The sequence below is a fragment of the Balaenoptera acutorostrata genome, chromosome 14 (genome assembly GCF_949987535.1).
Source record: "Balaenoptera acutorostrata chromosome 14, mBalAcu1.1, whole genome shotgun sequence".
NCBI classification, from domain to species: domain Eukaryota; kingdom Metazoa; phylum Chordata; class Mammalia; order Artiodactyla; family Balaenopteridae; genus Balaenoptera; species Balaenoptera acutorostrata.
The window spans coordinates 16,430,446-16,447,033 of NC_080077.1; the positions used below are offsets into that span (position 1 = coordinate 16,430,446).

The 16,588-nt window shown below is 36.9% G+C and overlaps 1 protein-coding gene across 1 annotated transcript in view; it reads left to right on the top strand.

Moving 5' to 3' along the window:
* The window catches only part of LATS1 (large tumor suppressor kinase 1), a 40,894-nt gene that overhangs the window by 2,563 nt on the left and 21,743 nt on the right, over positions 1-16,588 (top strand). Inside the window, exons 2-3 of the mRNA XM_057527550.1 lie at positions 10,848-11,321; positions 15,653-15,800. Of these exons, the coding sequence (XP_057383533.1) occupies positions 10,980-11,321; positions 15,653-15,800 (490 nt within the window). The 5' untranslated portion in view covers positions 10,848-10,979. The remainder of the gene's footprint in view (positions 1-10,847; positions 11,322-15,652; positions 15,801-16,588) is intronic.

The window sequence follows — 16,588 nt, forward strand, 5'->3', positions numbered from 1 at the left end:
TGAGTCAGGCACTTATTCTAAACATTTGACATGTATTAAACTTATTTAATGCTTAAAATAACGCTATTTAAAAAGGACTGTTATTGCCCACATTTGAAGATGAAGGAACTGAGGCACAGCTTGCCGAGATCACAAAGCTATTGTAGTTACTGGTAGAACTGGCATTTGTACCCTGCTCTTTGACCCAGATCTCTGACTTTAACGACTAAGTTAAAGGAATCATTGAGGGTTCTGGAGTAGGGAGGTAACATGATCAGAACTGTGTATTAGGAAGACTCATCTGGCACCAGTGTAGCATGGGTTAAAGAGGTAAGCTGTTTAGTGTTGAAGAGTTCTTCTAAAAATTCTCTTTGCTTATTAGTTTTCACATACCAGTTTCACATTTGTTAATGCCAGTGTCAACCATACCTTGTTGGAGGGATTGTAAATTAGTATACCTTTCTCGAAGACAACCTGACAATAAGTATCAGAATTTTAAATATGCATTCTCTTCGACCCAGCAATTCCACTTCTCGGAATTTATCTTAAGGGAAATGCTCAATAATGGGTGCACAAGAATTTTTTTTTTAATGGATTGTTTAAATGGTTACAACTCTGTAAATATACTAAAAACCATTGAATTATACACTTTATTATTTAGTTAGTTATTTATTTTTGGCTATACCACCGTGCAGTATGCGGGATCTTAGTTCCCTGACCAGGGATTGAACCCGTGCCGCCTGTAGTGGAAGTCCCAGCACAAGAATTTTTATTGCCACAGTTTTTATTAACTAATTTTTATATGTACAAGGAATACGTGTATACATGTAAGCTATGAAGCATAGTAAAATGAACATCCATGAACTTACCACCTATCCTCAGAACTAGAATATTACCAATACAATTGAAGTTATCAGTGTTTAGAACATTATTTATAATAGCAAAAATTGGAAATAACCTAAAGGACCATCAGTAGGGGATAGATAAGTTATGATACATCTACATGATGTAATTCAATGTACAGTTATTTTAAAAAGATGAGGTTGAATTGTCATATTTCCTCAGTTCCAAGACACCATTAAGTCTAAAACAAGCAATCTATTTAGTAACAATTTTTCAGGGGAAAGAAAATAAACATGGTTTTTAACTAACCTTCAATAGAATACATTTATCCATTCAATTGTATACCATTCAATTTTTTTGAGTCTCGGTTATTCACATTCAGAATCTAGAATTCTTCTGATTTACTTTGGACTTTGGTTAGTTAACACATAGCATCATGGTGACGTGCTGCTTTTCATAACCCCAGCTAATTATCTTGAACCTCTTTATTGTCTTTTTGATTGAGTATATAATTTTGAGGCATATCGAAGAATACTGGAGTTTTGTCTTCCTTTCCTTTTGCTTAAACTCTTAGTTTTGTTTTTTTTTCCTGAGTTGAGTGAGTTATTGTTAGAAATTAAACAGCTTCTTCTGAAGGTAACTCAAAAGGTTTGACAGGTATTTGAGTGCTTGTACGTCATAAAAGATTCTTACCTTTGAAAATTCTGTGATCTCACCTAAATTTGGCAATTGTTTATGCCTTTAATTGCATTGTCTTTTTTTTTTGGCTGCGTTGGGTCTTTGTTGCTGAGCGCAAGCTTTCTCTAGTTGTGGCAAGCGGGAGTTACTCTTCGTTGTGGTGTGCAGGCTTCTCATTGCGGTGGCTTCTCTTGTTGTGGAGCATGGGCTCTAGGCACGCGGCCTCAGGAGTTGTGGCTTGCGGGCTTAGTTGCTCCGCGGCATGTGGGATCCTCCTGGACCAGGGATCGAACCCGCGTCCCCTGCACTGGGAGGCGGATTCCTAACCACTGTGCCACCAGGGAAGTCCTGCATTGTCTATTATATGACAGTTTCTGAGTACATAATGCTACATCATAGTGGACTCTTTTTGAAGACACTTTGAACATTAATCAAGGGTCTAGATTCAACCACGTGGTGCTGCCAGTGCAAATAATACAATTGAAGTGACAAGGAAATTTGGCCTTTTATTTATGGTCAAGTTAGCTATGTGTGTTGTCTGCTATTTCAGAACTCCACTTTGGAGCTGGCAAATTCCTTTTAATACTGATTTTAAGATATACTCAGTTTCAGAAATGTTAAAATATGGAAAAGCATGTATCTGAGAATCAAGAAAACACTATACTTTCTGTCCTAGGAAGACATTCATAGTATTATGTTATTCTTTTGCTAGCATGTTGGGCCCTAAGCAGCAGTAGCTAGATTCACAGGTCCTGTGGTCCATATGTCCAGTACTCTCTTCATCAGGTCCGGATATAGCTCCTCTTGGCCCAAAGACCTGTGAAGTTATCTTCGCTGTCTGTCTCCCTCTCACTCACCACATTACACAATAGTAAAACAGGGACAGGAGGGCATAATAAGCACTACTGTTAGAAAAGGAGAAGAATGGGAAATAGCAATTGCTGATAAAATAATTTTTAAACCACCATAGGCAGATGTTGTGAAAGCAACCAGCGCTGGAGGAAGGGGAGATTCCTTGACTGGACCTTGATTCAGTTATCTGGGAGGAACTCCCTCATCCATTGTTTTTTGTTAACTGTTGGCCATTGCTCTCCAAGAACCTCCTGGGAGTCCTTTTTCCTTTATCATCCTTGGTCACCTATGAAGTGTCAGCTTTGGGGGAATAGTCCCTCTTTGGAAGGTGCAAATCTTTCTTGACTAAGTTACTGCTCATAGAAGTTGAGAGCCCAAGGGTTTTAAATTTTGAATAGTTGAAGGGTTTTTTAGTTTGAGCTTGAGTGGTTTTTCAAAAAAAAATTTTTTTTGACAGACAGTTTCCTCCATTTAGAAAGCTTCTGACGTGTATAATTCCAGTCAGTTGCATGTGTCAGTAACCATAACCAAAGTTCACGTGTTAGTAACCTCATCCAAAGATTTGAGAACTCCCATTTCGCTTCTCAGTTGGTTATTTGAGGGAAGGCCATACCCTTAATGTTGGTTTTTGTTGTTGTTTTAAACCACTGAGGTACTTTAATCAGCCAAGAGGTTTCAGTGGGCACCTGGGCTCAGAATCTTTTAATCCTATCTCTTCATGTTGGGGTCTAAAAGCAAGCTGCTTTTCCAGTTCTGCAAGACTTTAAATTTCTGAACCCTTTCTGTCCCTTTCTATTTTTGTTTGCAAATAAGCTGCTTTTTTTCATGACCTTGTCATTTATTTATATTGCTTTGCCAAATAGCCAATAGCAGCCAGCATACACTTCTAAGATTCTCTTTCCTAAACTCTTGTCATAGAACTACAAGTTCAGTGGGCTCTTTGTTACCTTGTAAGTTATAACAGGCAAACCACTTTATCAAATATTTTGCCACTGTGATACATGGTTCTCCATTTTTCCAGCCTCCAGTATCAGTTGCCTTGAAGCCCTCAACCTGACCACTTGGCCAGTACCATATTAGGTTTATGTTATAGCGGCACCTCACTTCTAGGTACCAATTTCTGTATTAGGGTAATGAGAGACTACATATACACGTAGACAATGGCTAGATCATATATGAAAGTAGAACTCTGACCCACAGTCTTAGTAGCAATAGTCCCAAACAATCACGTCTTGGTCAGTAGATGCCAGCTTCTCTCAGGACCAACCAGAGGAAACCAAATATGCTTCCCAAAGCAATCACATAGGATGTCCCACTTCTAGTTAGCTGGCCTCCAGCTTCCTCATGGCAGCAGCCTACAATTAGAGCATACCTGAAGTCTTTTTCCGCTTCCCTGCCTGCCTTTGAGTCCCTGCTAAACACGAATGACGGTGGCCAACTCCCTTCCAATAGCAAGCTCTGAATAAATAGACTCTGCTTGTTTTGACGGTCTTTATTGCCACAATAATATTAGGCTGTTTTGTGGTAACAAATCCCAAAATATCAATGACTTAACACAACAAAGATTTCCTATCTTGCTCACGCACAACCCAATGGGGGTCGTTAGTAAGCCATCCAGTGGCTTAGGGACCCACAGTCCCCTATAATGTGAAGCTACCATCTCAAAATGTGACCTGGATTGTCATTGAAGCAGGAAAGTGACAGATGGAGAAGCGCAGTGGCTTTTAACTGCCTTGTCCCAGAATGGACACACATTACAGATACCTACTAGCGGGGCTTTGGCAACTAGCTGGGAAATAGAGGGCAGTATGTTAGTGTAGTCTCTGCCACAGGTATTAATCAAAAGCAATTGGATAAAGACATGCCACATTTCCTCCATTTCACCATTTCTAAAATCAGGTGATGCAGATCATATTACAATTGAAATGAACATTTAAGCATAATGTTTCTGTTATTTCCCTTGAAAAGCTAATGTTGAAACAATATTGTTACATAGAAGTAATGGTTTCTTTAAAGAAATCCTGTGTGTTTTAGTGTACTTTGTATTTGAATAAGAATAATTTGTAAGGTGGGGAGAGGAAGCTGGGACAAAGTAAGAGAGTAGCACTGACATATATACACTACCAAATGTAAAATAGGTAGCTAGTGGGAAGCAGCTGCATAGCACAGGGAGATCAGCTCGGTGCTTTGTATCCCCCTGGAGGGGTGGGATAGGGAGGGTGGGAGGGAGGCTCAAGAGGGAGGGGATATGGAGATATATGTATACATACAGCTGATTCACTTTGTTATACAGCAGAAACTAACACAACATTGTAAAGCAATTATATTCCAATAAAGATGTAAAAATAAATAAATAAATAATTTGTAGCAGAACCATTCCAAGATACAGAGCGCTATAGTCATTTCCTTTTCTTTATTTTTTCGCTTTTGGTTTTGGAAAACTCAAGCATACACAGAAGTAAAGGGAATAGTACAGTGAACTCTCATGTACCCATCACCCGGCTACAACAATCATCAGTTTATCACTTTTGTCTCATCCAAATCTCCAGCCACTTCATCACAAAACCAAATTATTTTGAAATACCAGGCATCATATATTATTCACAGGTATTTCTACGTGTATGTGAAAGAGCTAAGTGTAAACTAATCATTTATTTAAACCTAAAACACATTATTACACGTATCCCAGAACTCAGTCATTTCTGTGCCCATTGTGCACTCACTTGGATGTTAGGAATGTTAGTCAAAGTACAGAGTTATAGAATATAGGACTAGAGTGAATCTCGCTGGTCCAGCATTCTCTAAAGTATATTACATAGAGCATGAATCTCATAAAATGCTCTGGGGGAGAAAGTTCTTTGGTCAGATAAGTTTCGTCAACACGACATTCTCTTCTTGTAAAGTCACATGATAATGTAAAAGAATGACATCATATTTTGTGTGTTATGATCCCATTTTGATTAAGAGTAATATATGTTAGAATATGCAGTATTAATAGTGATTGTATTAGTTTTCTGTGCCTTATGTAACAAATTACTACAAAATTGAAGGCTTAAAACAACATAAATGTATTCTCATACAGTTCTGGAGGCTAGAATTCTAAAATCAGTATCACTGGCCCAAAATCGTTGTTGGCGAGGCCACTCACTCTCCCTTAGGAGGTTCTAGGAGAAAGGCAGTTCCTTGCCATTTCCATCTTTCTTTTGGCTGCCAGCATTCCTTAGCTTCTGGCTGCACCCTCTAGTCTCTGCCTCCATGGTCACATTGCCTCCTCCTATTCTGTGTATGAAATCTCCCCCGCCTCTCATGCATGTACTGCTCAACTGGATTAATTGTTGATAATCTCCCCATTTCAAATTCCTTAATGACATTTGCAAAGTCCCTTTTTCCAAATAAGATAACATTTTCAGATTCCAGGGATTTGGAAGTGGTTATCTTTTGGGATGTCATTATTCATCCTACTACAGTGATTCTCTCTCTGTTGAAGGAGGGACTTATGAGGGACTTCTACTTTACATAATTACATAATATTTGAATTTTTCAGTAAGGTCCATCTTTTTATAATTAGAAAAAAACCAAGATTATATTTTCTTAAGAGTAAGAAGAAGGAATAAATCACCTACATTTATTAGTTTAACAGATATTTTTGCACTGCCTGCTGTTTACCAGTTTCTGTTTTAGGGGGATGGAAAACAAACGTAGTATCTTGACAGAGAGAAGCAAAACTATGCTTACTTTGGTTTTTCTTCTCTATCAAGGAGAATGATCTTGGAAGTGGTAAAATAATATAATAATAAAATGATGGCTAGGGGGCTTCCCTGGTGGCGCAGTGGTCAGGAATCCGCCTGCCAATGCAGGGGACACAGGTTCGAGCCCTGGTCCGGGAAGATCCCACGTGCCGCGGAGCAACTAAGCCCGTGCACCACAACTACTGAGCCTGCACTCTAGAGCCCGCAAGCCACAACTACTGAAGCCCTCGTGCCACAACTACTGAAGCCCGTGCGCCTAGAGCCCGTGTTCCACAACAAGAGAAGCCACCACAATGAGAAGCACGTGCACTGCAACGAAGAGTAGCCCCTGCTCACTGCAACTAGAGAGAGCCTGCACGCAGCAACGAAGACCCAAAGCAGCCAAAAATAAATAAATAAATAAACAAATAAATTTTTTAAAAATTTAAAAATTAAAAGAAAAATAAATAAAATGATGGCTAGGCACTTCCCTGGTGGTCCAGTGGCTAAGACTCTGCACTTCCACTGCAGGGGGCGCAGGTTCGATCGGGGGACTAAGATCCCTTATGCCACACTACCCGGCCCCCCCAAAAAAAATGATGGCTAACTTGGAGTTGAAACCCAAAATAAGTGAGATATTAAAGGATTGCCTAGATGCTATAAATTAAATGCAAACCAGATACTGAGAGAACTGCAATGTGACATTGCACAACCACTGTTGTTAATCCTTGATGATGGAGAAATGATAGGTTCTAGAACTGGAAGCGGAAAGTATCTTCCCTTTTAGAAAGGGTAGAGAGTTGATTCTGCAACTTTAGACTGGTGAGCTAAGTGTTAAACCTAGAAAAGTTCATTAGTAAGCTATTAATATTCTGGGAAGGCTTAGGGGAAAAAATGCTTATCATTAGAGACCAGCTTTCTTCATAAAAGCACAAGATGTATCAGTCCGAATTTCATTTATGAAATAATTATCAGTAGATTGGGTCATGTTGTAGACAGACATAACAGTGACAAAGTTCATTATTTTTGTTTTTACAAAATGGAGAAATGTGGGCTGCTTGTCAAGTAGAATTTGATTGATTCATAACTAATTTAGCAATTGTACCACAAAAGTACTGATTATTGAGGTGAAGTCATCAGGAAACTGTGCCTCTAGTGGTCTGCTTCAGGACTTCATCCTGTCTCAGGCGTTCTGCAAATATTCATGTATGTGTATATATGTAATTAATATCCATAAAAATAATTTTTAAAAATAAAAAAGGTTTATTTTTAACAGCTGTATGATACAATTTATATACCATAAAGTTTGCTCATTTAAAGTGCGTAATTCAGTGGTTTTTTTTGTTTTTGTTTTTTGTATGTGTACAGAGCTGTACAACCATCATGATAATCTTTTTTTGAAACTGACCTGGCTCTTATCCTGGGCTGCATTGCCTTTGGGGCGGATGCAGCCCTCCTGTTCTTTTTCTTTTTTTAAAAATTTTTATTGGAGTATAGTTGCTTCACAACGTTTGTGTTAGTTTCTGTACAGCCAAGTGAATCAGTCATACATATACACATATCCACTCTTTTTTAGATTTCCTTTACATTTAGGTCACCACAGAGCATTGAGTAGAGTTCCCTTTGCTATATATTAGGTTCTCCATCACAGTAATCTAATTTTAGAATAGAAATTGGCTTTTATTTTATACAAAGTGTTTTGAAATTTGCCTTTTTTGCTTAAGAATATTAAAGAATATTATGGGTATCTGTTCATGAACTGCATCAGTCTTTTTAACATCTGCTTCATCACGTTATATAGATGTACTATAAATACACAATTACTGATGAGCATCTAGATTGATGACGTCTATATTTGCTCTTATAGATGGTATTGCCAGGAGCATTCTACATTTTTAAACATTTGTGTGTATATTCCTTTAGTTGTATTGTGTTGTTCCTCTTAATCCTTGTTCAAGCCATAAGGTAAACCTTCTTACTCTAACCATTTTATGCCTCAGGAGGCAATTTTTGAGAGAATTAAATGCCCAAGTTCACATTGCTAATAATTAACAGAACAAATACTTGAATATTTTTTGTTTGTTTTTTCATTACAAGTGCTGTGCTTTTCTAGCACCAGTAGGATTTTTACAAACTAGAGTGTGTCCAGAAGAGCATGACAAGAATGACAAGAATTGGAGAACAGTTAAAGGAACTGGGATGTTTAGGAGACCTGTTTATTTCATTTGTTTAACATGTATATTTATCGAGCACTCAGTATGTGCCAGGCTCTGATATAGGCGGTAGACAGTGTTTATGAGACAAATAAGGTCCTGTACTTTTATGGAGCTTTTATTTCAGTGAGGGGAGGTTGACAACAAGTAAACAAGTAAGATAATTTTAGATAGTGGTAAGTATTAACAAGAAAATAAAACAGAATAATTAGGTAACCAGGGAAAGGGTTTTTGAGGAGGTAACACAGGTTTATCGTCTCTACTTTGTAGCTGAGAAAACTGAGGTTCAGAGAGTGGGTGAAACAGTTTGTAACTGGAACCATGGGGATAGGAAACATTGCTAATTATCACCTATTTCTAGTCTCATTAAGTGTAATCACCACTCACATTACATGATGGTTGGTAAGAATGCAGACAAAGTTGTTTAGCACCAGCCTAACAGGCTCTGAGTATGCACTGAGTGAGATTTCATGGTGTTCCACATAGAACATTTCTAACAGTTGTTGCAGATCACAAATGGAATGGCTTTCTTGAGTTAGTGATTTCCCTGTCAGTGGGGATATTTAAGTAGATTTTAGGTGACTGTTGCTCCAGTGCATTGTAGAAGCCATTCATGCATTAAGTAACGAATTAGACAAGTCCTTAGAGGTGCTTTCCTCACCCTGTTGTTAATAAGCTTACTGTCTCTAGAGTCCCAGTCCACAGTTTGGGAAATAAATCCAAGCATCTGTTTTTGAAGCGTAAAGGTATCTTCTGGACTAGTGATTTTAAAACCTTTTTAAAGTGGCAGTTCCCTTTCTTTTAAAGCAATCGTATACTTGAAGTCTGGTAGTAAAACCTAAAATTGTAGCCACTAGATGAAGATAATAATGAGAGGTTGCCCATTGTATTGTTCACTAGAAATCTCTTACATTTGTATATACGGTTGACCCTTGAACATTGCGGGTTTGAACTGTGCGGGTCCATTTATACGTGGATTTTTGAATAGTAAATACTACTGTACTACAGGATCCACAGACTTGGAACTGAGGGTACAGAGGACCGATTATAAGTTACACCCAGATTTTCCACTGTGTGGTGGGTCGGTGCCCCAAACCCCCGTGTTGTTCAAGGGTCAGCTGTACTTTATATGCTTACTAAAGCACTCTTAAAATTATTTTTTATCGTCATAACCAGTACTTGAGGTAATTTTGTAGATTAGGAAATAGGCACAACTAGCATGTCCTGACTATACAGTAATCCTTAATGGAGCCAGAACTATAACCCTAAGTCTTTTAACTTATAAATCAGTGGAGTTTTTTCCCCCTAATACAGTAGTCTTCCCTTATCCGTGGTTTTGCCTTCCAAGGTTTCAGTTACCCATGGTTACTTGTGGTCTGAAAATATTAAATGGAAAATTCCAGAAATAATTCACAAGTTTTAAGTTGTGTATCGTTCTGAGTAGCATGGATGAAATCTTATGCCATCTGGCTCCATCCCACCGAGGAAGTAAGTCATCCCTTTGTCCAGTGTATCCCTCTCATTAGTCACTCAGCAGCCGCCTGGGTTATCAGATTGACTGTCATGATATTGCAGTGCTTGTGTTCAAGCAGCTCATGTTTTACTTAATAATGGCCCCGAGGTGCAAGAGTAGTGATGCTGGCAATTCGGATATGCCAAAGAGAGGCCGTAAAGTGCTTCCTTAAAGTGAAAGGGTGAAGGTTCTTGATTTAATAAGAAAAAAAAATAGTGTGCCAAGGTTTTAAGATCTACGGTAAGAACGAATCTTCTATACATGAAATTGTGTAGAAGGAAAAAGAAATTTGTGCTAGTTTTGCTGTCACACCTCAAACTGTAAAAGTTATGGCCACAGTATATGATAAGTGCTTAATTAAGATGGAAAAAGCATTACATTTATACAGTAAGATATTTTGAGAGAGAAATTATGTTCACATAACTTTTATTACAGTATGTGGTTATAATTGTTCTTTTTTTCTTTTTCTTTTGGCCGCAAGGCTTGTGGGATCTTAGTTCCCTGACCAGGGATTGAACTCGGGGCCCTTGGCAGTGAGAGTATGGAGTTCTAACCACTGGACTGCCAGCGAATTCCCATAATTGTTCTATTTTATTATTAGTTAGTTGCTAATCTTTTACTGTGCCTAATTAATAAACTTTGTCATAAATATGTATGTAAAGGAAAAAACATAGTACAGTTGACCCTAGAACAATTTGGGGGTTGGAGTGCCAGCCCTCTGTGCAGTCGAAAGCTGGCGGAGATAACTTTACAGTCAGCCTTCCGTTCTGCATCCTTGGGTTCAACCAACCTCCAGGTCGCGTTGTACTGTTTTTTCAACTATTTGTTGAAAAAAATCCACATATAAATAGACCCATGCAGTTCAAACCCATGTTGTTCATGGGTCTACTGTATATATAGGGTTGGGTACTATCCGAGGTTTCAGGCATCCACTGGTGGTCTTAGAAGGTATACCCCGCGATTAAGGGGGTGCCTGACTACTATACATGGTACTGTTTTATCAGTCACTTTATAGCTTTGTTTATTTTTTCTTTTATTTAGATCGTAAAAATTTTAACATTCCTGGGGACTTCTACAAAGGATCTTTTTCAGTTTTGCTCAAGGGAAAGCTCTGAATCTATCAAGTAGCTCTTAAAGAAGTCTTTTGTGTGAGTTATATATATAGATGTTTTCATGAAGAGGAGTGAAAAGCCAGAAGGATATAGACAAATGAGGCCTAAGACCTTTCCTGCCAGTAACTACACTGGCAGCAGCCGACAAATGCTGCAAGAAATTCGGGAATCCCTTAGGAATTTATCCAAACCCTCCGATGCTGCTAAGGCCGAGCATAACCTGAGTAAAACGTCAGCTGAAGATCCGCGACAAGTCAGGAATCCACCCAAGTTCGGGATGCACCATAAAGCCTTGCTGGAAATCCGAAACTCTCTACAACCATTTGCAAATGAAACAAGTCGGAGTACTTCAGAAGTTAATCCACAAATGCTTCAAGACTTGCAAGCTGCTGGATTTGATGAGGTAAGAATTTTTAAAAACAAAAGAAAGGATTTTTCTTACCTTACGCTACATAGCACTTTTTAGGTGACCTCCCGCCCAGATGTTTCCTTTGAGAGAATTTAACTATGTATAGAAATTTGTATATTCTATCAGCAAAGAATGTTGTTTACAATTTCATTAGTTATTAAAACAAAATAATTATTATTTCTTTAGCTTTCTTTCTCTGTGGTTCTGAGATTTAAAAAGTCAAGTCATGAAGTCAGAGTGGAAGTGCAGGTGAGGGAAGCCACAAGTGAGGGCAGGGCAAGGACATCTGTCTGTGTGCGGTAGTTTCCCTGGTGAGCCGAGTGGCTGTTGTAGAAATAAGGGCCCTAAGGGGATGAAGTTTAAGCTTATACTACAGAGAAGGAAGAGGGCCAGAGACATCATTCAGCACTTGCGCTCACAGACCTCTCAGACTCAAAGCTTAACTTCACAAAAACTAAAAATTTACTTGTTGATCAGTCTCCAAGAATTTCAAGTTTTTTTGGTGAAATTTCAGTTCATGTCAATTATGCTAAGTCTTTAATATTTACTTTTAGAACTCATTTTGAAGGTTTTCATAGTCTGTTTATTATTTAATCATATCCATTTTGCTTAGGTTACTAATAAAATTTATTTTCCATGATTACATAGTTTAGATGAATATTTTAGATAGCAGAAATCATTTTAGGTAAAAATTGGCCATGGAAATTGTAACTAAATGTGAATAATCAAGCATTAATTACATTTTCTTTCAAAATGATAGTAACTTTTTTCCTTATTATAAAAGTAATATCTATTCCCAGTTAAAAATTAAACCGTGTAAGGAAGAAACTAAAAATTAGCTCCACTACACAAAAATAACTACCCTTAAAATTCCTTCACCTTGTTAATATTTTAGTGACCATGTTTTCAGATATCTCTGTATTTAATTTTAAAAATGAGAACCGAAGTATGCATTATAGTAATGGATTTGAAAAGGGAAATTTATAACTAAACTAGGAAGAAAAAAAATTATTCTTTCTGGCCTATTCTCTTCACTTGATTAATATTATTTCTTATTAATTTTATATTTAAGTGTTCTAAATATATTGGATTTGCACCAGAAAATATACGGGGGTGGGGGAGGAGGAGAGATCCTGGGATGTTTTCCTGGTTAGTAGTTGGAGGATTAAGGAAATGGCTTGAATGGAGAGTCTCTTAGAGTACTTTCTTCCTAATCCTTTAGCCAAAAGGCAAAGAATAAAGAGAAGGCTGAATCATTGGTCTTATTCTTTCCTCTTACATACTGCTAGGGAAAGGGAGTTTAGAAAATCACATGGCTGTAAAGGCCCTTAAGTGGTAATGTGTATGTCAGATAAATCACATCAGTAAATATGTATTTATGGAGCTCTTACTGTGTGTGAACCCGTCAGTCAGGATAGGGAATCATACCAAAGATGGTCTATACCTTTAAGGAACTTAAAAATTTTTTCTAATGTAAACAGTTTTAAGAAGTGTAAGACATTGGTCAGTGCCCTGTTCTTTATCTGTTGGCAATAATAACAATAATTGCTTTTCATTACAAAGATATGTTAGCTTTAGTGCAATCACACATTTCAAAATTGTTTACCTTATGACATTAATAGCCCCTTAAGCAAGGTTGCTTTACTAAAAGCATTTAGACATTTATCAATCCTCATTTATCCAAATAACGAAGGAATGGTATTATTTATACTCACGGTGATATAAAGAATATGGCAATTTACTTCTTCTACCTCCTGAATCACTCATTCTGGTAGCTTCCCATTATGTTGCAGAATTTGTTTAGGATCCTAACTTGGTACTTCAAAATTCTTATCTAGTTTTTGCTTTTTTTTTTTTTTTTTTTTTTTTTGCCACACCACACAGCTTATGGGATTTTAGTTTCCTGACCAGGGATTGAACCCGGGTCCTCGGCAGTGGAAGCACACAGTCCTAACCACTGGACCACCAGGGAATTCCTTTCACTTCATTGTTTTTATCATTTCATAAACTCTAATCTATTCCTTTAAGTATGCCAAGTTCACGGCAGTTGCAATTTTTTGAGAATGTTTCTGGTACTCTATAAAATTAAAACCTTAAATATTTCAAGATTAATTTCCTCGTAGGACTAAATGTTAAAAATTAAGGATTGATGCATTCTTGGGGCACATAAAGCTATAATCACTGGAGTGTATTTTTGTTTCTAAGCATGAAGAACAAAAGCATGGTAATGTGGACATAATGTTTTCTTAGCACATAAGACTTCTATTCCAAAGTTACTGATTTAAGGGTGCTCTTTTTCACACTGGCGCTAAGACCCCCACTTAAGGAACACTTGGTTGATATTGTTACCGGTGTAAAAAATATTTTAACATATAGCAATAAAATTAAAAAATAAAAGCCAGCATAATCACCACCAAAATCACAGGCTGAACTTCTAGTGCATTTAACGATATGGTTCCTACAGTGTTGAAAAGGAACGGTGGGTGTCAGTTTTCTTCCCAGCTGAGATAACACTGCCGTGTGGTAGTAGCGTAAGTGCAGTACAGTTCACTTGCTTTAACCGCTTTTAAAGTTAAGCGCTCCCTGGTGAATTGTAATTTGGATGATTTGTATTATTTTAAATTTGCACATAAAGTGAGACTTACTAACCCTTTGTATCTCACTACAAATTTGCAAAGTCTGATTGGCATAAAATGTGACCACACTGTACCTTTTTATCAGTTAAGGATTGAGTTTGGTTGCTTTTAATGAAAATCCAAATAATCATGCTTTAAACAAAATAGTGACTCAGTTTATATAGCTAGCATCGGTTCAGTCTCTTAAAAATATCAAACTACAACTCTTAACGAATCTCTTGAATTTTCCTTCTTGATGGCAACATGCTCTAGCATAGGTGTCATATCTATTGTCTAGGAAACAGGGTACAGGAGGGACCAGCACCTAAATCAGGGATAGCAACATTCTTCCAGAAATCCTTGGTTTTTGTCTCATTGGTCAGAATTTTCATGTGGCCGCTGTAGCTATAAGGAAAACTTCTTTCAAAAAAATCCTAGTAACTTTTTCTAAAAAAAGGAGACTAGGTCTTGAGTAGGCAACAAGTCTCTGCCGCAGCCTTTTTTTGCTTGGCCTCAGTCATCTCCAGTCATTTTGAGTAAGAGGATCATCTATCAATAGCCTGGTCACCCATTAGTCTTATTAAGCCATTTCTCATTTAAAAATATTGTTTGAAATACTAAATCCTCTAGGGCAAGTAAGAAGCTGCCTCCCTCTTGAAAAATGTGTGTCAGTATACTTTTTGCATGTTAGTGTATAATTTATGTTTACATATAAGATAAAGGACACGGAACAGAGCAGGAGGACAACCCGTATCTGAGCTCCAGGCACCGTGCTTTTACATGTTTCCTTGTTTAATCCTCACATCGACTCTGAGTGTATTACAGATGAAGAAACTGAGCTCTGAAATGTTAAATAAGTTACCAGAGTTCACACAGTTCTAAAGTGGGGCACATAAATCTCCAATCACTGGAGTGTATTTTTGCTTCTAAGCATGACAGACAAAGCATAGTAATGCAGGGCTGCCGGAACTCAACCTCTTTGGTTCCATTCGATTCCAAACTCCGTGTTTTCTCTATCATACCATGTAGCCTCCTAAAGTCTTCGTCAAATAATCATATAAAGTCTGAGTGTTTTTCCTCTACCATTTGTCCTATATTTGTGTCCTCATAAATAAAATTCTCTGAAAATGTAAACTCTAAGAAGGTAGGAACCAGAACTCCATAGCTCTTTTACTAGTAAACACAATGATAAAGATGCTTAATAAAATACTTTAACAGTACGAAAGAGTGGTTTTCAGTATGTTGATTGATACCTTTTTAACAATCTGATAGTCTCTGTTTGTTTATATAAGAATGAAATTAAGAATGAGAAATTTAGAAACATGTTGTTACGACTGTATCTGGGAAAAAACCCTAGAAGAAAACAGTAATACATTACATAAAGGTGAAAATATTAAAGAAACATTTGAAGGATTTGAGGGTTTGTTTTCTTTAGTAATTTGAGATTATATGGATTTTTATTGTTTTACTGTGCTGTACAGTATATCCTTGTAGCTTATTTATTTTATACATAGTAGTTTGTACCTCTTAATCCCCTACCCTTATTTTGCCCCTCCCCCCAAAGTAGTTTTACAAACAGGACATTAATATTTTGGCTTGGGGCCTTGTTCTTCAAAATTATGAATTTCTCCAATGGAAGTTATAGTGTTGTTTCCTTCTTACTAATTATAAGATTTAAATTTTATTTCTGTTTTTAAAACTTCATACCAGGATATGGTTATACAAGCTCTTCAGAAAACTAATAACAGAAGTATAGAAGCTGCAATTGAATTCATTAGTAAAATGAGTTACCAAGATCCTCGACGGGAACAGATGGCTGCAGCAGCTGCCAGACCTATTAATGCCAACTTAAAGCCAGGTGATTAATCAAATTTTTTCTAGTCTCTTATTTTATTTAAATATTTTAAAAATATTTAAGTATATAAAATGTTTTGTCTTAGAAATTGTTAAAAGTATCACGGTAAGTGAAAGCCTCAAGCTAGAAAAATAACATTATAGTGTTACACCAAAATGAATTTGCAGATGGGGCCCTAAAGTTCCATAGGTAATTCTGATAAACAGCAGTCTAGGTTGAGAACTGCTTGATTGCTTATAATGCAACTGAAATATTTTTCTTTTTAACCATAAATATAATTCAGACTATTCCTTTTTTATGTATATAATCTAATTGTAAAACATGTTCATCATAGTATATTTAGAAAGTAAATAAGCGAAAAGAAAACACCGCTATTAATATCCACAAGATTTTGGTATGTTTTGTTTCTCAGTCAAAAACTGGAGTGGGTTTATATGTGCGTATTTAGATTCTTATTGATTAAGCAAAAAATGGGGTCATACTAAAACCTACTTTATTCACTTAGTATACCATGTATAACTTTCCTTGTTATTAAATGGCCTACAGAATACTTAGCTACAGTAAGGTAGACTTATCACATATGTTATTTAACCAGTCTCATTTTTTGACATTTGCCTTGTTTCCTTTTTTTTTCTTTTCTTTTTTTGCCATTATAGACAGCACTGCAGTAAATTCCCTTGTACCTAAATCTTTGTACATTCCTGATGACTTGGTAAAAGTAAATTTTCAAAGACTTGCAAAAAGTTTTTCTCATAGGCATACCTCGTATTATTGTGCTTCACTTTATTGCA